The sequence below is a fragment of the Eubalaena glacialis genome, chromosome 19 (assembly GCF_028564815.1).
Source record: "Eubalaena glacialis isolate mEubGla1 chromosome 19, mEubGla1.1.hap2.+ XY, whole genome shotgun sequence".
NCBI lineage: Eukaryota > Metazoa > Chordata > Mammalia > Artiodactyla > Balaenidae > Eubalaena > Eubalaena glacialis.
The window spans coordinates 17,202,094-17,227,114 of record NC_083734.1 but is presented as its reverse complement, the minus strand read 5'-3'; the positions used below and the strand labels follow the sequence as shown (position 1 = coordinate 17,227,114).

At 53.7% G+C, this 25,021-nt stretch overlaps 1 protein-coding gene across 1 annotated transcript; it reads left to right on the top strand.

The window, feature by feature from the left end:
• Positions 1-1,008: 1,008 nt before the first annotated feature.
• SLC13A2 (solute carrier family 13 member 2) lies at positions 1,009-22,239 on the top strand. The gene is made up of 12 exons (XM_061175231.1): positions 1,009-1,160; positions 13,863-13,991; positions 14,768-14,904; positions 15,012-15,226; positions 15,781-15,961; positions 16,063-16,185; positions 18,017-18,235; positions 18,448-18,536; positions 18,820-18,941; positions 20,097-20,258; positions 20,899-21,036; positions 21,529-22,239. Exons 1-12 carry the CDS (start codon positions 1,059-1,061, stop codon positions 21,697-21,699), a joined length of 1,788 nt encoding a protein of 595 aa, XP_061031214.1. The 5' UTR covers positions 1,009-1,058; the 3' UTR covers positions 21,700-22,239.
• Positions 22,240-25,021: the final 2,782 nt, after the last annotated feature.

Genomic DNA, 25,021 nt, shown 5'->3' with positions numbered 1-25,021 from the left:
TGAATGCTGAACAAATGTTAACTATTACTAGCAGCATTTTAATCTCTCTGCATCCTTAACACCGAGTCCAGGGCTGATGATATAATCAGTGTCAAATACTTGTTTGGTGGATGGATGGATGGATGGATGGATGGAGAGATTAAATGTGTTTCCAAAATATGAAACAATCTTTGCCGGTGTTCCAGGGGAGCTTGGGGTTGGGAGTGGGGGGCCAGGAAGAACCTACAAAAGTGACCCTTTACTGTATACCTATCATACATCAACACATCAACAAGGAAGTAGCTGTTCCCAAATTAAGTCAGTGCAGAGGGCTTCCCTGGCGGTCCAGTGGTTAAGACTCCGCACTTGCAGCGCAGGGGGAGCAGGTTCAAGCCCTGGTCGGAGAACTAAGATCCCACATGCTGCGCAGTGCAGCCAAAAAAATAATTGTCAGTGCATCACACAGCACACAGTGAATACGAGTTGGTCAGTTCCAGTGGCTCTGACAGTTTCCTGACACTTGGAAGGAGAAGGGCTTGCTCCAGCCCTTCCTCAGTCCTAGACTGGAAACCCCCAGAGGGCAGGATGTCTCTGGAGGCTGGGCTGCCCCACCCAAGGCCCTGTATAAACTGCTCAGAGAACTCCTCTTTGGAGGAGTAAGAGGAGAGAGGGGGCCTGGGCTGGGGAGGGTGCTCTGGGTCTTGCTCTGTGGATGCCGGCTGTGGGGCTTCCCAGGCACCCTTCCCTCTCCTGCTCCTTCCATATTCAGCCCTTAGTAGCCCACACACAGAAGGAATTAACTCTGGGCTCAACTTCTCGAAGGAAACTGAAGGCTTTATTCCTTGATCTTGCCCTCCTCCCTTTCTTTGCAAAGTCTTCCTGATCTTTACACTTCCTGCAGATCCCTCTTCCTTACTCTCACCTCCCGGACTCCAAAAACACTCTGATTGCCAGGGTGGGTCAATGGTTAACCCTCCAGCGGCTTTATATAAGCCGCCTAGCCGCCTACCTGCTACACTGTCGGTCCTGCAGTTCCCTGGATCTGGAGGGTGACCCGGCAGCCCACGTGGATCCACACCATGGCCACCTGCTGGCAGGGCCTGTGGGCCTATCGCTTCTACCTGATTGTATTCTTCCTACCCATTATCCTGCTGCCTCTGCCCATCCTCATCCCGACTAAGGTAAGGACGTGGGGTCCTGGGCACAGAGAAGCTCCAAGGGAGCAGGGGAGGGGCCGTCTGGCCCTGGGGTTGGGCATCCTCAGGACCAGCATCACCCACTCATCCCTCCTAGCCTGGCAGCGTAGGCTGTCACCTCCTGGTCCTCCCGAGGCCTGAGGACTAAGAGGTCAATGGGGGCTTTTGTTCGGCACCCAGTAGTAGGAGCCCAATGTGAATTGCTTAGGTGCACTTGGTATCTACTCCCTTGGGAGGCAGGAAACCAGCTCCGTAAAGGAGGTGCAGATGGAAGCCGTTGAGGTTGATTGGGAGGGTATGAGCCGGGCTAGCTGCTTGAGAGGGAAGGAAGGGGATTAGGAGGAAGCTGGTCTCAGGCAGTTTGTGGAGATAAGAGTACAAACAGAAAGAGAAGGCACTCACCTGTGATCCCAAGAGCTAAGTCTCCTGCGGAGGAGGGGTGGGAATTGAACGAGGAGATCCTGCCAGTGGGCAATACAGATGCACACCTTGAATGGAGGGGCAAATGCCCCTGCTTCCTGCCCACCCCCATGCAAGCAGCAGGAGTCATAACTTCGGTTCTCATTTACTGGAGCCCCCACTGCATACCCTATACCATGTACCCAGGAACCCTCTCCCCCATCTTATGAGGCAGGTCTGACTCCCATTTTACAGATGGGGAAAGTGAAGTTAAGTCACCCAAAATCCCAGGGCAGATCCTGTTTTCTGGAGGTCAGATAGTATACACTTTGGGGCCCCCCTTGTTAGTAAAAGAAGACAAAATTATGAATCCAAAATTAACACGGGACTTTGGGATGGGTAGGTCCAGGAGGTGGCCTTGAAGTCCAAGCTTCACAGGAAACCTCCCTCTGGCAAGTGGCATAGTTAGGCAGCGGCAGAGCTGGGGGTGTGGCCTGGCTACAAAGCCTGTGCTGCCTGCCTCCGGAAGGCTGAGACCGAATCCTGGCCCTGGCCTCACCCCACACCCGCCGCCCCACCCTCGCTTGCCCATTGAGCCATTTGCTTCCTTTAGTCACAGACAGGGAAATCGAGGCAAGATTTTTGTTCAAGGTATCCCAGAAGGGTAAGGAACTAGGGAGGTAGTGGCACAGCTCCTGGTAGGTGACAGGGCCTGGCTGACCTTTGAGATGACCCTCATCCCATGCCAAAGCCAGTGGCATCTCTATGCTAGGGACCCATCAGATCAGTTTCCAGACAGGCTGAGCCAAGTGTGTTAATCCCGGAAGGAAGGACAGACAGGAACTGTGATTCCCATTTTACTCCCCAAGAAGGTACAGCCCAGAAAGATTTAGAAACTTGCCCTCGGTCACTCGGGAAAGCCTGAGTCAGTATGAGAAGCCAGGCCTCCTTGTGGGAGTGCGATGTGTCAGGAGCCCCTGTCTTCCCTGTGCTGTACCCCTCCCTGCCGCCTGCTTCCCGCCTACAGATGTTGTCTCCCCTGTCCTGATTCAGATGAACTGTCCCAGGTTCCATCTGTGGAAGCCAGCCCCTCCACTGGGGCCCTGGATACCAGTCCCTCTCAAGGACTTTGCTCCTGTAATTATCCTCTCCTCTCCTGCATCATCAACTTTTCCCTCTTTGCCTCATCTCTCCCATCAGCATGCAAACAAGCTCTAATCCCTCTCACATTAAAAGACAAACAAACCCTCCTTCAGTCCCACAGTCCCTCCACAGATACCTCCTTTCTCTGCTCTCTCTCACAAAAGGCCTCAGAGACTGACTACACTACCCGTCTCTCCTTAGACAGACAGCTCCCGTCTCCAAGACTCTACCTACCGAGGGCTCTTGTCAAGTTCCCATCAGCGTCCGTGTCACCAAACCCCTGTTCCATGCTCGCCTTCCTCAACCACTCGGCAGCGTTTGTCACAGCTGGTCACCTCCTCTTTGCTATGCTGTCTTCTTTTGGCTTCTCCTGGTTTTCCTTTTCCTTTGACTACTTTTCCTGGCTCCTTCTCCCTATCCTCACTCTCCCCCAGGTGATCTTCTGTTGTCTCCTGCCTTAAAAAGCATCTCTATGCTGATGATTCCCCAATCTGAAACCCCAGCTCTAATTTCTAAACTTGTATTATCCAACTAACACTGGACACCTCCCCCCTGAACATTTCCTTTTATGCAGCGCACATGTTGGCATATCCAGATCACAACCCTGATTACTCATCTCAGCTGACTCCCCCTGCGATCTTACTCACCAAGATATGGCTCAACCGTCCACCTCAGAGCCATTCCTGATGTCTTTCTTTCCTTCACTTCCACAAGCACCAGCAGGTCCTGTTGACCAGTGTTTTCGCCAAAAATACACTGAATGGAATCGCTTTCCACTACCTCCACTCTGGTCCTGGCCGCCATCGTTTCTCTCCCATCCCTACTCCTCCCCAGACCATTCTTTTTTTTTTTAATTGAAGTAGAGTTGATTTACAATGTTGTGTTAATTTCTGCTGTATAACAAAGTGATTCAGTTGTACATATATGTACATTCTTTTTTATATTCTTTTCCATTATGGTTTATCACAGGATATTGAATATAGTTCCCTGTGGTATACAGTAGGACCTTGTGGTTTATCCATTCTCTATATAATAGTTTGCATCTGCTAACTCCAAACTCCCAGTCCATCCCTCCCCCACCTACACCTCCCCCTTGGCAACCAGAAGTCTGTTCTCTACGTCCCCAGACCGTTCTTCACCCAAACTCCAGGATGATCTATTCCAAACATAAGATCACTACCCTGCTTAAAACCCCACATAGGCTTCTCGTCAAACAAAATAAAATCCACACCTCTCAGGGTAGCCACGAGTCGTCGGGGGCTCCTGCCCCGTATCTTACCTCTTATTTGCTCTTCTCCAGCCTCTCTCTTCCTCAGATTGCTCATCTTCCTGCCTGGAATGTTCTTCTCCCAGAGACCTCCCTCTCACTTCTTACATGTCAGCTGAAATCCACCTCCTCAGAAAAGGCTTCTCTGAGCAGCACCAGTCATTCTTTATTACAAACACCTGTTATTTAAAGGGCTTTCACTCTCTGAAATGATGTATTCCTTTATTTTCTATTTATTCTCTGACCCCCCTACATTAGAATGTAGGCTCCGTGAAGGCAGGGACTTTGTCTTTTTCCATGCAGAACCCCCAGTACCTGACACATAGTAGGTGTTCAACAAATATTTGTCAAATGAATGAATGTGGGCAAAGAGGGCCCCGTCGTGACTTCCTGATGAGTCCCTGCTCTCTGCAGTGGATCCCGAGCTTACCTCCATGCCCCTGGGCCCTGAAGTGGGAAAGGGGAGGCCCAGACTAGGCTCAGACCTGTGTCCACATAATACTTGTTGACATTTCTTCAGTATTTTTTTGTGTGCTAGTCATTGTACCAAGCACTTCAAAACACTAACCCATTTATTTCTCGCAATAACCTCTGAGTTACTGTGAGGTTACTACTGTTGTCTCCATTTTACAGACATGTAAATTGAGGCCCAGAGTGATAAAGGAATTTGCCTCAAGTCCCAGCTAGAAAAAGGCAAAGTCTGGACTGGAATCTGGCCTTGGCTAAGGCTGTCTAAGGATGCAGGGTAGTCCCCTGTTGTGAGTCACTACTTGAGCCATCTACCGTCATGTCCATCCAGCCAATCCTTCCACTGTCGTTCAGTCTGGGATGTCTGTCGAGCTCTTGCTCTGTGCTGGGGGTTACCAAAAAGGAATACAGATGTTCTGTCCTCAAGTTGCTTTCAATCTAGAGGACCACGTGTTCATGCCACACGGAGTATAGCCAGAAGTCTGCAGGAGCTCAGAGGAGGGAGAAAATCCTTCCAACTGAGTTCAGGGAGAATCTGAGTTGGGCCTTGAAGGCTGAGCGAGATTTCAACAGTCAGAGGCATCAGTAGAGGGCAGGCCAGGTGAAGGGAATGGCAGGAGCAAAGGCGTGGGGATTGGAAATAGTAAGGAGTGTTTGAGGAGTCAGCAACAGAATCCTAGAAATGCCCATCGCCCACTGGGGGGTCCCAGTGGTTGGGGGCCAGTGAGGCCTGAGGTCTTCTCAGTGCTTCCCCAACCCTGCAACCAGATACCGAAGAAGCACCATCGGTGTGCCAGAAACCTTACATCTATTCATTCACTCATCCGTTCATTCATTTATTAGGGAACAAGTATCGTGTGACAGGTACTGTTTAGGTGCAGGGGGTGGGAGGTAGGATTCAGGGGAACTTGCGATCCTGGGGGTGCGGGGCTGTGTGGAGGGACACACAAAAAGCATATACTGTCCATGCAGTGAAAACCATACAGCAGGCTGTGACTATGGCTTGGGGAGGGGCTGCTGTAGATGCGGTGATCAGAGAAGGCCTCCTGGGGTGCTGATATTTCCCCTAGGACCTGACTGGCAAGTAAGAGCCAGCCAAGCACAGCTCTGGGCCAAGAGCCGTCTAGGCAGAACACGTAGTGCAAAACCCAAGGCCAGGGGTGAGCTTGGCAAGATGGAGGGATAAATGAGGCCGGCACGGCATGTGGACCTGAGCGAGCGATGACTGAGGTTAAGTTTAGAGAGGTAGGGAGAGGCCAGCCAATGTCAGCCCTATAACGTCGGGGAAGGAGTGAGGATTTTATGCTGAGGGTCACGAGGGATAAATACTTACTCAGAGGTCAAAGAGCTAGTAAGTTAGAGTCGAAAATGCAAATACCTCCCAGGACCCAACAGAATCATCTGTGAAAACTATCTGCCCGTGGTGTCATGTTTGCCAGAACAGAGCTTAGCTGAAATCCAGACTGTATTTGCAGTAAGAACAGAGGGCAGGATTTCTTACTCTGAATCCCCTGCATTCCTAGGATATAAGAACAGTAGGTGTGTGTGTGCACATGCACTTTAAAATCTGTGTGACTAAAATACCCTTACTGCAAGCTATTCCTGAACCCCAAAGACAGACCAGGATTACGGGCATGAAAACTGTGCAAGGAATTTGGACCTCGCTTCCGGGGCCTGCCTCTATTTTCCCTGATAAACAATGCTTCCCTGAACCCTCTGCCCCTTGTCTGAATTCCGGGCCCCTGGAAAACACAACACAGTGTTTCGGGCATCGTGTAGATGCCTGACATTTCCATAGACTACTTCTTCTGTTCATGAGGGCCTTGGTGTTCCCACCAATGAAACAGGAAGGCAGGGTGTGTCTGGTCAACACCCCCAGGGCAGTGAGGTGTGGTCCCTAAGTGTGGCCTCGATCAGCACTGGACCACGTGAAGTCTGGTTTTCTGGCCTCTGAAGGTCCTGGGAGTAGGGGCCAGCCTCCAAACCCAGGGAGATCCCTGGAGAAGAGAGAGAAGGTTCCCGAACTCGAACTTCACCCCCAGATTACCAAATCATGTCCACACTTCCAGCACCTGCTAGGTGAAGGTCAAGAATGGGAAAGCAAAGGAGACTCTTTAGCAGTACGGTTTCCTGAACGGAATCCAGCAGCAGGGCCCAAGGCAGTTGTAGGGGTCAGATGCACGGAGGAGTGTGGGAACGCTTCTCTCATCTTCAACTCCCGCCTGCTGGTTTGCTCTTTAGGGGACACAGGTGGGCCTGGCCCTGGCCCTGGCCCAAACTGTGATGTCAGGACTCTCCCCTGCACTTTTGTTTTCTCTGACACTCAGACCCATTGTTTTTCCCTTTGGCCTCTTAAAGCAGAAGATGATGCAACAAACGCATTCACCATTAAGGTGCGGAAGTAAACAAAGATCACTCATATGAGATCAGGCGAGTCTAGGAAGGGAATCAGCCTCCATCCTTGCTTTCGGCTGAGCCTCAAAGGCAGGGGGTGGGGATGCTTTAGAATGGAAAGAGGGAAGGCTTCAGGTGTGCCCTGACTGGAGGTTGTTGGCAGGGGGAAGCTGGAGGGGGGCTAACTAGAAGTGGGGTATCCTCTCTGATTGTTACGAGGGCATATTTGGCTTTCGCTGATTAGTCCTGAGTTGGAAGTGGAGGTAGCGAGTGGGGATCGAAAATTAAGGAGGCTGGCGGTCACTGAGCAAATCCTGCCCATTTGCGGTCAGTTGCTATGGAGGTGGTGGTTTGGCTACAGGGCTGTTTGCTGCAGAGATTGTAGGACGTATATTTGCGTATGGACTGGCCATTGTCGCCTTTTATGTTTAGTCTCTCAAAGGTATTCGGCATTTGGATGGGCCTATTATTCCTGGAATGAATATCACACACACACACACACACACCCAGCCCACTCTGCTCCTCCTTCCCCAAGTCCTGTCACATGGCTCCTCTCCTTGGGGTCACTACGCACCTAGACGCTCAGGAAAGGCACCTGGAGTTTTCCTCCTCCCACCCGACCGAGCAGCCATCACTCAAACCCTCTGTCTTCCGTCTCCTAACATCTCTGGAGTCCGTCCTCTCTCTCCATCTTTACTGCCATGACTTCTCTGAGCCCCTGTCATCTCCCCACTGGACATCCCAGCATGGCCACCTGTCACCTCCCAGCTTCTGTGTCTGCCAATCCTCCTGCCACACTACCGCAGGTGTAAGCCCCCTATTTTCATCTTGAGGTGATTGATTTATTTAATTAGGTGACACATGCACATTGCACAAAGTCCAACAGCACAAAAGAGTGAAACATTTCCTTCTGTGATGAATGTAGACAACAAACCACGATAGCAAAGAGCGATATTTTTGACTTTGCCACCAGTAGGAATCAGAGATATTTTCAAATCGTCTGAGAGCTGTTGCCAGTCCCTTGACATATTATGTTAACCAAGACTTTGAAATGACAGTAACCATTAGCCAGTGAAGAGCTTAGTAGTTAAGAAAGAGTCACATTATATCACTATCTTACCCATTTTTTCATATTTTAATAACTGTATTTTGATATAATTGGTTTCCTTTGTAATCCTGTGCATTTTATTTAATGCATTTAAAAACATTATTCTAAGGAGTTGGAAGGCTTCATCAGGCTGCCAAGGGAATCCTGGCACCAAAAAAGGGTAAGAATCCCCAAATCAGAGATTTTCCTATGGGTATACAAACACCTGTGGACACATTTTAAAAAAACACATATGGCAGCATCAGCGTAATCTTTTAATAGAAACACCAACCTGACCGTGTCACCCTCTCGGTTTACAATCCTTCAAGGTCCTCCCGTTTTCACCTTTGTCTTCCAGATAAAGTCCTAGATTCCTCTCACGGCAGGCAGGCAGTCAAGGCTCTTTCGGAGCATTACATCACTTACCCCACAAGAATGTATATTGATCTTTTATGCCTCATTCCGTTCCCTCTGTGCTTACTCCCTCACGCTAACACCTTTTGCCCACCCACAGAACTCCTATTCATCCCTCAGTACCCGCTCAGTGTGCCCTCTCCGGAAGCCTTCCTCAGCCCAGCTGGAGGGAGGCTCAGAGAAGGGGCCCCTTCTCTGGGACCCCGTTCTCTGGTCTCTCCTTTGTAATGGTGCTGGCTGCCACCCACGGCCTTGCCTCACTCCCCAGCAGCATCCCTACTTGCCAGGCGCAGAGGGGCAGTGGGAGTAGCCCACCCCGGGGCTAACCTTCAATCACCAGGACGAATAAGATGTGACACCTTTGAGACTGTGGGCATTTTGCTGATGCCCAATGGCCACAGGCTGCTCTGTGCCCGTAACAGGTAAAGGCCGTGATGCCCACAGGTCCCCACCCTGGCCACACCCAGTGTCCAGAGTCTACCCTGGATTCCCTGACACCACCATCTTCATTTGTATGTCACGTATCCACCCTGGTTCCCCAGCAGCCCGGGAGCAGGTTTCTGTGCCAAGGCCAACCCAGCCATCGGCTCACTGCCATCTACACTCCTTTACAGCTTAGACCTTCGCAGTCACACCCCTCATCCTCACAATAACCCAGCAAGGAGGGTGTTTCTCTTATTCCCATTTGTAGAAAAGGACCCTGCATAAAAGACAGTAATGTGTGTAGAGTTGGAAATGCTCAATATTTCTTATCAAAAAAAAAAAAAAAACCCAAAGCTGAGAGAGGTTAAATAGCTTGCCCAAGGACATGCGGCAATAAAGCTGGGCCTGGGCACTCAGGTTTTCTGACCTCTGACCCTTGTTTCCTATCACAAAAGAAGCAAGTTGCCAGCCTTGGGGTTTGGAAGCCCCAAACCCCAAGGCTTTATCTGAGGCTTTATCTCTTCTCTTCATTGTTGGCTTTGCCAGGCAGCCCGCCATGACTACGGACCAGCCCACACAGGGCACTCAGACTCCCTGAAGGCCGGGGCCAGTTCTGATTCATGTCTGTACCCCAGTGTCTGACATTCCTTCATTCATTTATCCAGTGTCAGCTCCGTAGAGGTGCCAGGCACCCTGCCGGTGTGAGCAGAAACAGACCCAGACCCTGCTCCCTGGAGAGTATGGTCTGGCGACAAGGGTTGATATTCATCATGAGAAATTCGTGAAAGCAAATGTTTAACTACAGACCGTGATGAGTGCTATGCAGAAGAGGTACAGGGGCATAGGCTGTGAAAAATGGGGAATATACTCCTGAAACCCACGAAGGCTTCCCTGGAAAAGGAATATTTAAGATCTCAAGAATGAATAGACATCAGGTGAGCAAAGTGGGGAAGGAAGAGAGGAGATTAGATACAAATGCCCTGTGGCTACAGGGAAGATGGAGCGTTTGAGAAACTGGAAGAGGGCCACTGTGGCTGGACCAGAGAGAGCAAGGAGGAGAGGCACAGACCAGCCCCCAAATTTTCCTAAGAGCAGTGGGAAAGCCTGCAGGGATTTGAGCTGCTTTGAGGTGTGTGTGTGTGTGTGTGTGTGTGTGTGTGTGTTGGGGGGCAGGGTGTGGATTAAACAGGTTTGTGCCTCAAGATCACTCTGGCTACAGCAAGAAGAGATTTCAGGGGCAAAAGAGGAAGCTACGAGGTGAATAAGGAAGCTCTTGCAGAAATCTTGGTAACAGATGCAGGGGCTTGGACCAGGCTATTGGCCCAGAGCTGGAGAGAAGTAAAGTGGAGCATTGGAGGTGTTGAACCAGCAGGACTGGAGACCTGGAGCAGAGAGGTTATTTGTCCAGTGAAAGCCTGATGAGCAGGCAGGAGGCCCAGTGCCTGCCCCTCAATAGCAGGGACAGCCTGGGGGGAGAGAGGAATGGGCATCTGACCACGGTAGTTTCCTGGCACAGCAGGGCCAGGGGCCCAAATGGGAAGGAAGGATTTATAGACCCAGGCCAGCACCAGCAAAAGAGGGAGGGGCTAGAGACAGGGAGGTGAAAGAAAGTTGACCCCTGTCCTCCAGAGCCCAGGCTGAGAAAGGAGTACATTCTACAGCCAAGGAACAGCTGGGGAACAACTAGCCTGCTGGCCTGCAGAAGGAGGACGTACTGACAGAGGTAGAAAGAAGAGCATTAGCCGCCAAGAGAAAACTCTTCCCTGCTGGTATCTGAGCTCCAGGAGGGGCTACTTCAGACAGGGTGCAGGCTGTGCCCTCTGCCAATGGCATATGGAGTCATGCAATGTAGCATGACTGGGGAGTAAGCCAGTTGGGTCCCATGCCATAGGCCACCAGCTGAGCTTGGCCAGCCCAAGATGCGTTGAGCTGGGCAACAAGGCAGAGAGTATAAGGCGGCCCTGGAGCCCAGGTCTGATTCCCGACTTCCCACTTCTAACACTGGGGATACAGACGTGGAATCAGACACATTGCGGGGCCAAGGAGAAAGGATTCCTCAGGTTCTGTTCCCATTTCTGAGCCATGAATGCCACTGGCTGTCTGGTGAAGACTGTGGGCCCTTCTCAGAATACTGCTTTGAAATGCACAAAATAAAATGTATAGGATGACAAAGGAAACCAACCATTTTGAAATACAGTTATAAAAATATGAAAAAATTAATTGCAATTCAGAAATACAGGTGCTTCCTTATTAAAACATTAAATAAGATCTAGTGTTGGTATAATAACTACCATAATTTCAAAATGGTGACGGATGGAAACAATATTTTGAGATATATTTTGGGTCCATTGCAACCACTAATCTGTGCAGGTACCTAACAGCTGACAGCCACAATCAAATATCTGTGACAAAATCGCCCATAGCACCGTTAACATCTATATGGTTTTGGGAATTCCCCGGTGGTCCAGTGATTAGGACTCGGCACGCTTTCACTGCTGCGGGCCCGGGTTCGATTCCTGCTCGGGGAACTAAGATCCCACAAGCTGCATGGCAAGGCACCCCCCCTTCACCTCCCCCAACACACACACAAAACAACAGCTATATGGTTTTGTTGCCTCTGTTCATAACCTTAGTTAGATGTTAGCTAAAAGATGAAATTGTTTTCCCATCCAACTTCACGAATCCTGGGCATTCCACGCCCCATTTAAGAGCCCCATGAACCAGGAAGAGCAGGTCAGCAAGTTATGGACCGACTAACTCTACAGTTGGACCGACTACCCAGGAGGGTGGGATGGGGACACGGGGCCAGAGCCACCAGGGCCAGAGAAAGCTTCTGAATGGAACTTTGAAAGTGGTTTTGGGTTTTGATCCAGAGACAGACGGACAGACACGGAGAGGGACACAGGGAAGTTGTAAAGGAGTAGAGGAGCCATAGATTCAACTCACTGGTGCTCACAGCTCTCCTTGGAGGGTGCAGATGGGGACCCAGAAGTGAAGGAACTTGCCCAGAGCCGGGCAACAGGAAGTGGCAGGCCCCAGCGAAGACAGTTCCATTTGGATCCAGAGCCCTAACTCACTCCCGTACACCCTGCTGGTCACAGCGCACCTGAGGCTGGGGGACACCCTCCAGTAGCAAGGGAGCAAGCTCAGGGTAGAAGGCAAAAAGCCGGGGCTCAGAATCCAGATAGCCTGGATTCTTCACTGATTTGTGTGACTTTGAGACGTTTACTTAATTTATTTGCACCTTTGTTTCTTCAACCGTGAAATGGGAACAATAGTCATTACCTCACAGAGCAACTAAATGTGATTAAAAACCACCTGGAGTGCATAGAGCACCACGCCTGGCATGGCGTAGTCCGTAACGACACTTCTGCTGTCGTTATTAGCAGAGCTTTCTTCTTGAATCAGCAAAGTCATCCGGCCCAGCCCCCCTCCTTGTCTCTGGCCAGAGAATTCTGGGGGGTGAGGGCATGGGGGGCACACCAGGGTCCAGAGGGCTGGCTTGCCCTTAGCCCCAGGGGAAGATGGGTAACAGGCTGTGCACACCGCAGGTGAGAAAACGGCTGAAGAAACAGCAGCTTCAGCAGAATCTACCGCCTGCTGGGGGAGGAGGAGGGGTGGGTCTCTGCTCAAGGATCAAGGTGGCCCCACCCCTTGTGCCAATGAGTTCATGTCCAGGGTGAGAAAGGTGGTGGAAGTTTCATGGAAAGAAAGTGAGCCTGGCATCAGACAGACTTGGCTGGGCAGGCTGGGTGCCACACCACCCCCCAGGATGCCACTGATGTAGACTACCCGGGGAGTGCTCTTAGAATTATACAATCCTGCCCACCTTGCCTGGGTTCCAGCCTGGCTGTGCCACTCCCTAGTTCTGTGACCTTGAGCAAGCCACATACCTTCTGGAGGTCATCTATAACATAAGACCACCACACTCATCCATGGTTGTAACTACCAACATGAAAACACCCAGCTCCTAAGAGTTACTCAGTAAACAGCAGCTTCGTCTCCCCAAGACCTTCCTTCAAGCTTCAGGGTACTAAAGGCATGAGGTATAAGGGGTGAGCCCAGCCTGTACCAGGTGGAGAAAGCAAGAGGGGCAGGGCAGTTGAGACAGGTAAGAGAGGAGGAGCTCCCAACCCATAGTCCCAGCAGGCAGCCTCTTCCTTTGGCAAACAAAGAGTGGGCAGGTGCCCTGAGGATGCTCGGATGCCAGGCACCCCCTTCCCTGGAGGCTTCCTTCTGGCTAATGATTCCCCCGTCCCCCCTCCCCAGGCCTGCAGAGAGGCTCTGTCAAGGAGGGTGGGCCCCTGACATCTGGGGTTGTCTGACTTCATTCCTGCTCCAGGTCCCCTCCCAGGCCTGAGGTCAGGCCTTTCTAGCTTCGGGAACCTCATGAGGGAAAGGGGGGTCTCTGGTACCCCAAGACTCACAAGACTATGACTCAGAGTTTACTCCACAATTCCCCGCACAACGCGGGGTGGGGGAGTTATGTGAAACAGTGGTCATGCCAGGATTACTAGGAAGGAGACCCCACTATTCCTAAAACTTTTCAGTGGTTTATTCATTCAGAAAAGATTTGCTATGAAGCCTCCTGGGTCCTGAGCTCCAAGGATCCAGATACAAAATTGACTCTGTCTTCATGGAACTCACCTCCTAGCAGAAGGAACAAATACTACTTAAATTGTCATACAAATAAATATATTCTTACAGGCTCTTGATAAAGCAGGGAAGGCCAGGGTGCCAGGCAGGGATCCACATTTCCCAGGCCCCAGTTTCATCTAGATGAGCCCCCATCTCATGTAAGGATCCTCACCTGAGCCCCCTGCAGTCCCCAGGAGAAGTGGATTATAATCCAGTGGCTGGATTATAATGTCTAGGCTCCCCAAGGTTAAAGACAAGGTGGTGAGTGTTTTGCTTTGTTTTCTATTTCTATTTTTAAATGGGACCTTGGGCTCAGGAATCAAGGACTGTGAGTTTCACAGGCTCTCCCCACACTGTACAAACGGCCTGCTTTCTCTGGGGACGGGAGGTGACATGACTCTGGGACACAGGCCTGCCCCCTCCAACAGCTTTGCTGTTCCCCTCCCGCCTGCAGGAAGCCTACTGTGCCTACACCATCATCCTCATGGCGCTCCTCTGGTGCACCGAGGCTCTGCCCCTGGCTATCACCGCCTTCCTCCCCACCGTCATGTTCCCCATGATGGGCATAATGGGTGCCTCCGTGGTAAGCCTCCCCACCCACAGGAGGACGTGCTCCCAGGGATGGAGGGGGGTGTACCCTAGGACGCTGACGATGGAGGAAGCCTCATCACAGACAGGGCACATGGAAGAGGGGTCCCTGCCTCTGCTTGGCAGGTTGGGGAGCACTGGGGGAGGAGTCAACTAGAAGACCGGGGGGAAGGCATTCTAGAAATGCCGGGTGCATGGTTGGTGCCAAGAGTTAATTCAAAGTGGGAGCAACTAGGCCTAGATGAGGGAAGGAAAAGGGGGCCTTGATAGCCAGCTAAAGAGTTTGTATCCTTCTAGTTCAGTGGCTCTGAAACTTGAGCGTGCATCAGGATCACCTGCGGAACTAGTTAAACACATTGCTGGCTCTACCCCAGAGTTTCTGACTCAGTAGATCTGGAGCAGGGTCTAAGCATTTCACTTCTAGCAAGTTCCAGGTTGTTGATGATGCTGGCCCATGGACCACACTGAGAACTGCTGCGTTAGTTTCTAGAAAGAGCATTAAATGCTTTATCTCCCAGTCAATGGCTTGCCACGGGAGTGGATTCTGGTTAGATGATCTCTCGGTCATTCCTGAGGGGAGAAAGAATGAGTTTGGCAGGAAGAGAGGAAACTGGTTAATATTAAATGGCAGATGATCCAAAGACCATTTCCATTTGGGTCCAAGAGCCCAGGGGACCAACCTCCGTTTGCGGGAATATCAGTGTCGGCACTCTGTAAGCCCAGAGGCACGGGGGGACTCCTTCCTCCTTCTCAACTGTCCCCACCTGCCAGGTCAGCACTGAGTACCTTAAAGACACCAACATCCTATTCATCGGGGGGATGCTCGTGGCCCTCGCCGTGGAGCACTGGAATCTGCACAAACGCATTGCCCTCCGCGTGCTCCTCATCATCGGGGTGCGGCCCTCCCTGTGAGTTCCCACAAACCAAGTCTGGAGGACCTGGGGTGGCGGTGTTCTGGGCACCCAGGCCTTGAAGGGGTGCTGGAACACCAGCGCGTCTGTCTGTCCGTCGCTAGGCTGATCCTGGGCTTCATGGTGGTCACGGCCTTCTTGTCTATGTGGATCAGCAACACGGCCACCACGGCCATGATGGTGCCCATCGCCCACGCCGTTCTGGAGCAGCTGCACAAGATGCCCAGGGGCAAGGATGTTGAGGAGGGCGAGAACAACCCCGCCTTCGAACTCCAGGAACCGAGTCCCCAGAAGGAAGAGACCAAGCTTGATGAGAAAGGTGACGCCAGGCCCTGCCCCAAACCCTCAGTTCTTGAGGAGGGTCTGAGGCGATGCCCATGATAGGAGCAGTCATCCTGGCACGTTTAGGGAGAGAAGAGGGAAGCAAGAAATTCAGTGACCAACGTGTTGTGGTTTGCCTGGGATTTTCCTGGTTTTGAAATGAAAAGTCCCACAGGCTGGGAATATCCCTCAGTCCTGAGCAAACCAAGATGCTAGGTCACCCTGGCAAGCCGAGAGCGGAAGCCTGGGTGGGCTGTCAGGGGTCCAGGCTCCACTCTTCCTGCGTGGTTTGGACAGTTTTCTTCCCTTCTCTGTGCCTCAGTTTCCCTCTCTCAAAAGAGGGGTTGGGCCAGGTGGTGTCTTGGGGGTCACTCCGGCCTGAGACTCCAGGGAGTGCTGGCCCTTGCAGACCTGGAAGCAGCCTCTGCCCTCCCGCCAGCCTGGGTCTAGGCTGCTCAGTGACAAGGTGCCCCAGAGGCCCTGGAGCCCCCACCAGGCTCCCCAGAACTGGCCCTGCGCCCATCCCCAACCTGAGCTCTCCCTTGTTCCCAGACAACAAGCAGGATGGCCCTGCCCCGCCTGTTCCTTCGGAGCCCAAGGCACAGCAGGACGAGGAGCAGCTCCGCTTCACCCGGGGCATGAGCCTGTGTGTGTGCTACTCGGCCAGCATCGGGGGCATCGCCACCCTGACTGGCACCACAACAAACCTGGTGCTGCAAGGCCAGGTCAACTCGTGAGTGACCGAGTGGGAGGGGGTCTGCATTCTGACTGGGGGGCAAATGGAGCAGGCTGGTCACCGGGCAGTGTCACACAGCAGCCTGAATCCCTCTTCAGGCTCTTCCCCGAAAATGGCAACGTGGTGAACTTCGCCTCCTGGTTTGTCTTTGCCTTCCCCACCATGGTCATCTTGCTGCTGCTTTCCTGGGTGTGGCTGCAGTTCCTCTTCTTAGGCTTCAAGTAAGTGGTGGAGTGGGTAAGAGCTGCCCAGGTGCCTGCCCTTACCCTCTAGGAGCTTCCAGTTGGGTACCCAGGTAGCCCTGCGGAAAAGGGCATAATCACCATCCTGGTGGGAAGGCCTCTCCCTCCCAAGGCCCTGCTGTGCACTTGGCCCCCCCATTTGAGGGAATTACTGTTTAGAGAGCATTAGCCCATCTATCAGATGAGCAAACTGAGGTTCAAGACATGGTACATAACTAGATGTGTCAGTGCTGGGACTGAAAACCAGATCTCCTGATGCCCAGGCCAGGTCCCATTCCATAACAATCCCCAGTCCTTTGGCAGGTGCTTAAGAAGCACACACTGTGAGCATGGTCAGTTACAAAAGTCCTTGTTGTGCTCCTACTGTGTGCCTGGCCCTCTGCTAGGCACTGAGAACACTAGAAGCATTAGACAGTCCCTGTCCTTGGAGCTCACCATCTAATGGGTGATGATAAGGTAGGAGCAGTGACAGAGGGAAGCCCAGGTGCTGTGGGAGTGCAGCCCAGGATAGTGAAGATTCCAGGAGTCCCCTGGCAGAGATGATGCCTGAACTGAATCTTGTAGAGTTAGAAGTCAGCCAGGTAGAGAACGAGGTAAAGTCATTCCAGCAGCAGGAAGAGCTTGTACAAAGGTACAGAGGCAAGAAAGAGCATGCTAGGTTTGGGGGAACTCTAGTTCTGTGTGGCTGAAACACAAAGAGGGAAAAAGAGTATCAGCATATGAAGCTGGAGAAGTAGGCAGGGGAAGATTATGGGGAATCTCATGTGCCACATAAAGAGTATGGACCTTGTTCTTGAGGCCAAGAGTAGTAAAGAGGTTTTATTCCTACTTCCAGCCCTTGATTACTAGTAGTCACTAGAGCTCTGAGTTGAAAATCATGTGAGACCCTGCTGGAGCTCAGTTGGAATCAAGTCTGGGATTGATTAGTGATGTCTGCTATAGTACAGGCTAAGTGTGGTGGTATGACTGTTATTGTGGTATAAGTTGTTATTTGTCCATCCTGCCCAGGCAGTGGGGAGCCATTGAGAGCTTTTAAGCATTGTTGCTGTAAAATTGCTTGGGCAGGTGCAAGGAGGCTGGATTGAGGTTGGGGATGGTACAAAGCAAAGTGTTAGTCAAAGAGACCAGCACAGTGCTAAGCAACATAAAGGATTCAAAGATGTGTGGAGCATGGTTTTTCCCTTGAGGAACTCACAAGTCCAGCAGGGGAGTTGAGGTTTGCCCAAGTGAAAAGTTAAAAGTCAAAGTGAGTTAAGCACATGGAAGTGGGCTGCACACTCCCGTGCCTCAGAGGACAGTGTGAGTGGGGCCCAGGCTGGCAGAGGATGCACAGAAGCAGTAAGAGAGGGAAGGGAGGATTTCCTGAAAGGCTATTGGAGGCGGGGAGTGATGAGTCAGGGCCAGAAGGAGGCCTGGGGTCTAGGCCTCTAGGGCCTCCTCACTCTGGGCGAGGGAGGGCTCAGCACAAGAGAATTCCTGGAAGGACAGAGGGCCAAGCACAGGGAAACCCAGTCCCCCATCCTCAGCCTCCCCTCTGCTAAATAAGAGCCAGGACACCCCAGAGTCTTCTGCTCTTCTTCCAGAACCTTGGGAACCTTTACAACTCATGGCAGTTCCCTGGCAGTCCAATGGTTGGGACTCAGCACTTTCACTGCTGTGGCCCTTGGTTCACTCCCTGGCCTGGGAACTAAGATCCCGCAAGCCGCATGGCGCGGCCAAAACAACAACAACAAAACCACAGGCAATCAGAGCCCCTTGCTCCCCTGCCTGGTGTGGTGCCCTTACGAGCTGTCCCCACCCCTACCTGCAGCTTCCGGAAGAACTGTGGCTTGGGGGACCAGATGAGGGAGCAAGAGCGAGCAGCCTTCGAAGTCATCCGGAGAGAGCACAAGCTGCTGGGCCCCATGACCTTTGCAGAAAAGGCTGTCAGCACCCTCTTCGTCTTATTGGTGGTGCTCTGGTTCACTCGGGAGCCAGGCTTTTTCACCGGCTGGGGTAACCTGGCTTTTTCTGATGAGGATGGGAAAAGGTGAGCATCGCGGGGAGGAGGAATACTTCCAGGAGGAGGGAAGGCAGCAGGGCCCCCAACGCAGAACAGGAGGTAACGCTGGGTTGAGGTGGGGGGAACTTGCCAGGAGGGGTGGGCACATCTGTGGGAGGGGCTCCTCTCCAGCACCCCTCCATCCTGTGACCCTGAGCAGCCCTAAGCCGCTAAGCCTGCCCTCCCTGCCCCGCCCGCAGCATGCCATCCGATGGGACAGTAGCCATCTTAATCGCTGTAATTTTGTTCATCGTGCCCTCCAAGATCCCAGGGCTGACTCAGGAACCAGGTAAGCACCTGGTCTGGGGCAGGGAAGGGCCTCTGGGCAGACCCCGCCTTCTGGCATGCGACGTCCCTTCGACCACACTCGGCAGGAGTAGACCAAGCCCAGAGAAGTTGGGGTGATTTGCCAAGGGCACAGGGACTCAGGGACAAAGTCGTGATGTTGCAGAACTGAGGGTCCCTCTCTTACATGCATTAAGCTCTGATAGGGACCCATACAGAGGGGGGAAGGGAAGGGAAGGAAAGCCTGTTGGCTCTTGGTGACCCATCCTCTTCTGCTTGGGGAGTAGGAAAACCAGGGAAGCTGAAGGCCCCGCCTGCCCTCCTCAACTGGAAAATAGTTAAAGAGAAGATGCCTTGGAATATCGTGCTCCTTCTGGGCGGTGGCTTTGCCCTGGCCAAGGGCAGTGAGGTGACAGACCCCGCCCCCTCCCCAACCCTCTTGAGGGAGACCCTGTGACAGGGAAAGAGGGGCCCTGCTTCTCTCCCACACAGGGGAGCCCTGACCCCCCACTCGGGAGCCCCCTGGTGGGCAGAGCCTTTGCAGCAGCTGGAGAAACAGGTTAGAGCCCTAAGAGAGGGGGAGGAAACACAAGCCATAGGGACCTCTCCCTAGTCGGGTTCTCAAAGCCAAAGAGAGGGCGGGCTTCTCCGGTGAGCAAAGACTGTACTCGGTGACTACCCAGTCCATCCCCTCACCGCCTGCCGGACAGAGAATGCCAAAGCTGTAGCACCAGGGAGTAGTTGGCTGGCGTTGGGTTGACGCAGTTTGCTGGCTGAGGCCACCAGGGGGCACCATGATCATACCCAGCCAGGCTCTGGGGACTGGGTCATCATTCCCCATAGCCTCCATCCAAGACAGAAATCCCTGAACCTGCACCCCCAGGCCTCGGTGTTCTGGCTAAGCTCATTCACTGCATGGACAGGAGCTTTCCTGGGTCAGGGATTGGTTAGTTCATCCATCAAGCGCTCACTGACTGTGCCAAGCGCAGTGCTGGGTGCTGGGTGCTAAGTGGGCAACATTGTATATAATAAAGTCCCAGCTCCCTGGGGCTCACAGTCTGGCATTATAGGTGTGGGCAAGGCAAGACCTTGGAGCTCTTCTGACCTTGTGAACTGTCCCCGTCCCCCTGTTGGCCTCTTCCCAGCCTCTACCAGGGCCCTTCCCCTTCTCCCTCCTTGCTGGGAGCAAGGTCCCCTCTGTCCCAACCTGCTAGGCTGGAGGGGGCAGGCAGAGGGCTAAGGCTGGCCAGGAACCTCCTGAAGAGAGGTCAGGAGAGCAGGAGTAAATGGGGTCAAAGGTCTGTACTCTCACCAAGCCCCAGGTTTCCCAAGAAAGCCCCTTCGCTTCCCATCTGACCCTTCTGCCCACACCCAGCTGTCCTTCAAGAGCAGTAGAGGGGGCCCCTAGGGTTCAGCTGGGTCTCATCTTCCCTCCCAAGCTGCCCTTGACTCTGAAGATTCTAGAGAGGCGTGGGCAAGAGCAGGACCATCCCAGAGCCTCAGCAGGGGACTCTGGGGCCCCAGGCAGCTCAGCCTCCCACACACCACCCTCCTCTGCCTACAGGAATCGGGCCTGTCAAAGTGGCTGGGAGACAAGCTGACCCCGCTGGAGAGTGTGCCGCCTCCCGCCATTGCCTTCATCCTCTGCCTCCTGATCGCCACCTTCACTGAGTGCACCAGCAACGTGGCCACCACCACAATCTTCCTGCCCATCTTGGCTTCCATGGTGAGCTGGCCCTGCAGACACACCTCCTCCAGGCAGCCTTCTGCCCACACTGCCTGCCGGGGCCCTGCCTGAAGGTCAGAGTGACCCATCTGCACCTCCTCTCATTTCTGGGAAAGGACCCCTGAGCTTCCACCCTTCCCCAGGCTCTTCAGTAACTTTGGGCCCCAAGGCCCACTGCCCCCTGACTCACTCCATCCCTGATGACATCACCCCTGGAGTATCCTGATGGGGCTCACTGGTGGCCTCGCCCACCTCCCTGGCCCAGCTCCTGTTCTTGTCATTCCTGAGGTGACAGCATGAAATTGCTCCCCGGAGCGTCCCCAGCCCCTTCTTCTCCAGGCGCATTCCCGCAGCCTTTGATGATGACACCCACAAGCCCCTTTGAGATCCGTTTAATGGGTCCCTCCCCTTCCCACGCCCCACAGGGCAGGGCTGCACACTTATCCCCTCCAGAGAGGTCAAGGGGCCCTTTCCAGGTCACCAGGTGCCTTCTGGCAGAAGTGGTGGGTTCATGGCCAGAGTGTGTATTGGGGTGGGGATGGGGGCTGTCCCTCAGAGAGGGAAGCAGGAGAATGGGGGCCACGCCTTCCCCTCTGGGACGGGGCTGAGATCAGCTCTGCCCCACTGTCTCCCCCTCCAGTCTCAGGCCATCTGCATCCACCCCCTCTACGTCATGCTCCCCTGCACGCTTTCCAGCTCCCTGGCCTTCATGCTGCCTGTGGCCACCCCGCCCAACGCCATCGCCTTCTCATTCGGAGGCCTCAAAGTGACACACATGGTGAGTGGCAGGGGTCTCCAATGCCTCAGCACTCCCTGCTCTGTCTTTCCATCTTGGTGGACCACAAAGTAGCTTAAAGTCGCTGAGATTCTCAGAGTTTAGAGTGGACCCTTTTGGGGTGGGTGGCAGCGGGGGTGGCTGGAACATGATCCCCAGTTGGAGTATCTTCAGGCCCTGCCAGCCCTAGGCCACTGAGAGGGAGAGGAGGGGTGAGGAATTTAGGGAAGGCACCAAGATGCCAGGCACCCGAACCCAGGGATATGGACTCAGAGAGAATGACTCAGGGCTCTGGAAGCTCCCCTTTCCCCTGTTAGCACTGGGATTAAAGCCAGTGGTGGGTGCATCACCTAGTGCTGCAGGTTAGACCCAAGGGAGGACTTCCCAGGGAGAGTTTTGCTAGTGAGAGAGCTCCTGAGCACCTATGAACACCTAAGGGATGGGTACTGGCCCAGCTCAACACCCACTCATTCATACTGGCTCTCCTCACCCCAGGCCCAAGCAGGATTCATGCTCAACATCCTCGGGGTCCTGGTCATCACGCTGGCCATCAACACCTGGAGCATCCCCATGTTCGACCTGCACAGTTTCCCCTCCTGGGCCCAGTCCAACACCACAGGCTTCTGTGGGGTCAGCCAGGCAAACATCACAACACCTAGCCCCTAGACCACGGTATAATCTGGCCCAAGCCAGGAAGACCCACCTCGTTCCTATTCCTCTGAGCTGGGAGGGGAAACCCAGGCTCCAAGCCAAACATTGAGAGAAAGGCACATGTATACCTAACCTCATGTGTGTCTTCGAGGAAGATGTTTGTGAGCTCAGTCCTACGTGTCTGAGGAAAGTGTGTGTATGTGTATGTACGTGTGTGTATGTGTGTGTGTGTGTAAAGATGGTGTGTCATGTGAGGATGTTGTGCAAGGGGGGTTTGTGTGTGTGATGATCCTAGGTGGTGTATGCTTGACAATGTACACTTGTGAGGTCACAGACACGACAGCGTGCTCTGTCTGGCACTCCAGGTCTTTGTCTCCCCAGCTTGGTGGGTGACCAGACCCTTTTGTCCTCTATTTATTGAAACTCAGGGTTGGAGCTGCCTGGGCAGCAAAGCCTACCAGCAGTTGCCATGGCTACAGTCTCTGGGACCAGCCCAACATACTGAGTTCTCCCCAGCCTCTCAGGTCTGGGGGGAGGTTCAAATATCAGCCCCATTAAAGTCTTTCAGTAGAGTCTGTGGTGGTTTTTCACGGCACTTTCCAGGGCTGGTCCCTAACATGGTTCAGGCCCCAGGTTGGGAAATATGCTGGGAGAGGACCTGGCATCTGTCCTGTATGGCGGCCCCCTTGGCACCCCTCCCACCCAAGGGAGAAGGTAATGGCCAGGGAGCTCTGCCAAGGCCTGTCGGAGTGGACGCAGCCACCCAGGAAAGCAGCACTGACATCACCCGGCCCAGCTAATTTGGAGCTTCCACTCCCTGCATGTCTTTGAGAAAACCAGCCTTCCCGTTCCCAGAGCCCTCCCTGGGCGTTTACATAAAACCCTCTGCCCCTGCCAACTCCTCACAGACCCCTCCACCAGCTGGAAAAACCAGTCCCACCAGACCAGGGGAGGCAGGCTGACCCATGCTAGGTGCCCAGAAAGAGGGACCCTCACCCAAAATGGCAACCTGCAGCAAGAAGGATACAGGTGAGACTCACAGGAACAGGTTCAAAACTATGGCCTTCAGAGTCCAGGACCAGACTGCGCTCTGGATCATTCTGCCTCCCAACCTCCCCTCCCCCACTCCTCTGCCTCTCTGCCTTCATGAATTCCAGAGTTTTCATTTATCTGGCAAGGTAGGGTGGGGGTGGGGAAGGATGTCACCACATCCATCATCCATCCTGGGAGCTCAACATCCCTTCCTGGCTGGAAGTTCTTCTAGATGGAAGTTTCCAAGAGCTCCCTTCTGCTGCAGTGGGAGAATAAAAAGAGATCTTTACCACCACTCTCACGCCCAGTAAAACAGGGAAATGAGTCGTGAAGAAAGAAAACCAGAAAGGATTTAATTCTGGATTTCCCCCCTGGGCCGGGCCTGCACTCAGTACTCACAGAGCTGGGGGTTTGAGGGCTGGGGGGAGGGGGCCGCTGCATGGCGGAGAACATGGCTGCCCCCAGGGCACAGGAGATCCTGACAGGACATGCCAGACCTCCAGCAGAATGAGGAGTGTCAGGAGAGGGGCCCTGCCCCCATCCCAGACCCCCAGGCTGGCATTCTTCACTCATGAAGCACAGTCATAAATCACAGCTCCCACCCAGACCCACACTCGGACCCCCCACAAGGCCCCAGGCGATAGCCCCCTCCATTGGGAGTGGGCCAGGCCCAGAGTGGTGGGACTCCACCAGTGGCTTACCCGTAGTGGGTTCCTAAGGAGTAGCCCCAGCCCCATCTGCAAGGAGGACCCTCTGCTGCTACTTTCTTCGGGACCCTGGTTTGGTACCCACAGTCCAGCCCTGGCTGGGGAAGAGATAGGTGTGCTTCCTAGGGGACACATGGCCCTCCACTGTTCTCAGCTCCCCTTTGGACCTCTCCACTTCCCCTTCAGTCTGGCTCAGAGAGGGGCAGATGGGGGCTGAGATCGCACAGCAGCCCCACGGGATGAGGACTGGGCCGGCCCTGCCTTCCTTCTCAGGCGAGGAGGTGGATGGAAACTGGCCTAAGGGTGGAGGGGTCTGCTATGGTGGGTGCCCTGGCAGGGCTCGGGGCAGGCTCCCCCCCAGGTGCTTAGAATCCATCCTCCTCAGCAGGCGGGAGGGCATACGGGAGGCAGGCGGCACCTCTTGTCCTAATCACTGCCATTAGCTGGGCAATAAAGAAGCACGGACTGGGCCCTTGAAGAAAGGGCCGTCAACCCAGGTCAGGTGCGTGCAGGCGGCCTAGCAGCTCAGCCCCTCCTGGGCACACACACTCTGGGCTGCAGGTGGATGGGGCTCTGCGGGGATGGGGGTCTATGCCCTCTCTGCCTGGCCACTCACACCCCTTCCCCCCATGGCTTCCAGGAAGGTAGCAAGGGGTTTTGAGTGTCTCCTACGAGCTGAACTTGCGCAGTGCTGGGACTCAAAAACTTCTATGGTAGTGACCTTCCCGTTGCTAGAGAAGATCAATGAGGCCGGAACAACTTGAGGACAGTCTGCCTGATGCGGCTGCGTCCCTAGTTCCTAGCACAGGGCCTGGTACGGTGACTGTTGTATGAATGAATGAATATATCAGAAGGATGGGGGGCTTCTTGCTCCTGGAGAGAAGTCTGCCCTCAAAGCCCTCTTCCAGACTGCTGTGTGTGAAGTGCTATGTGACCTTGAGCCAATGTCACCTTTTAGGCTCATCAGATAGGCCCAGTTTTCCCCTGCCCCTGTCCCCTAGGGCCCTGGGAATGTCCCTGTTTCCCTCCCGCCTCTTCCTGCTGGCCAGCCCCAGCCCCAGCCCCAGAGAACCGTAGCAGCCAGAAGGCCCAGCAAAGAGCTATCAAGACAAGTTTTTTAAGGAGAAACCTGGCATGTGTGCTTGTTAGGGGGATGCAGAAGGTGGGAGTAGGGATATTGATCCCCCTCTCTGGGTTCACCTTGACTTGGGCTTTAGGTCAAGGGAAGCTCTGTGGGTTAGGATCCTCAACCCCAGAGTAGGTCCCTTGGGGGCTCAGGCCATGACTCCCCTGTCTCCCCAAAGTCTCAGAGGGGAGGCTGCTTCATGAAATGGGAGGGATGAGCTGTGCAGGTGGGTGGGCAGTGCAGCCAGGGGTGCAGGGTGAGGGATGGGGTAGGACTGGGATGGGTGAGGTTTTGGTGGGTGCCAGCCTGGAGAGGGTGCCCCCTGCAGCCTCCACCCAGTCTGGGCCCCATTAGTCACGATTAGCAGAGCCAAGAGGTTTTAGTAGGGGCCTTAAAAGGGTGAGCCTCAACCTCAGGGAAAGGAAGGGGGAGAGGAGGGGATGCAGTTGGGGGCATATGGAGCAGCCTGATT

Excerpts from the sequence above, each read along its gene's own strand:
- SLC13A2 (XM_061175231.1), top strand. The coding sequence starts at position 1,059 with ATGGCCACCTGCTGGCAGGGCCTGTGGGCCTATCGCTTCTACCTGATT. Across the intron at positions 1,161-13,862 it reads CCATCCTCATCCCGACTAAG|GAAGCCTACTGTGCCTACAC; the intron begins GTAAGGACGTGG and ends TCCCGCCTGCAG. Across the intron at positions 20,259-20,898 it reads TGCCCATCTTGGCTTCCATG|TCTCAGGCCATCTGCATCCA; the intron begins GTGAGCTGGCCC and ends CTCCCCCTCCAG.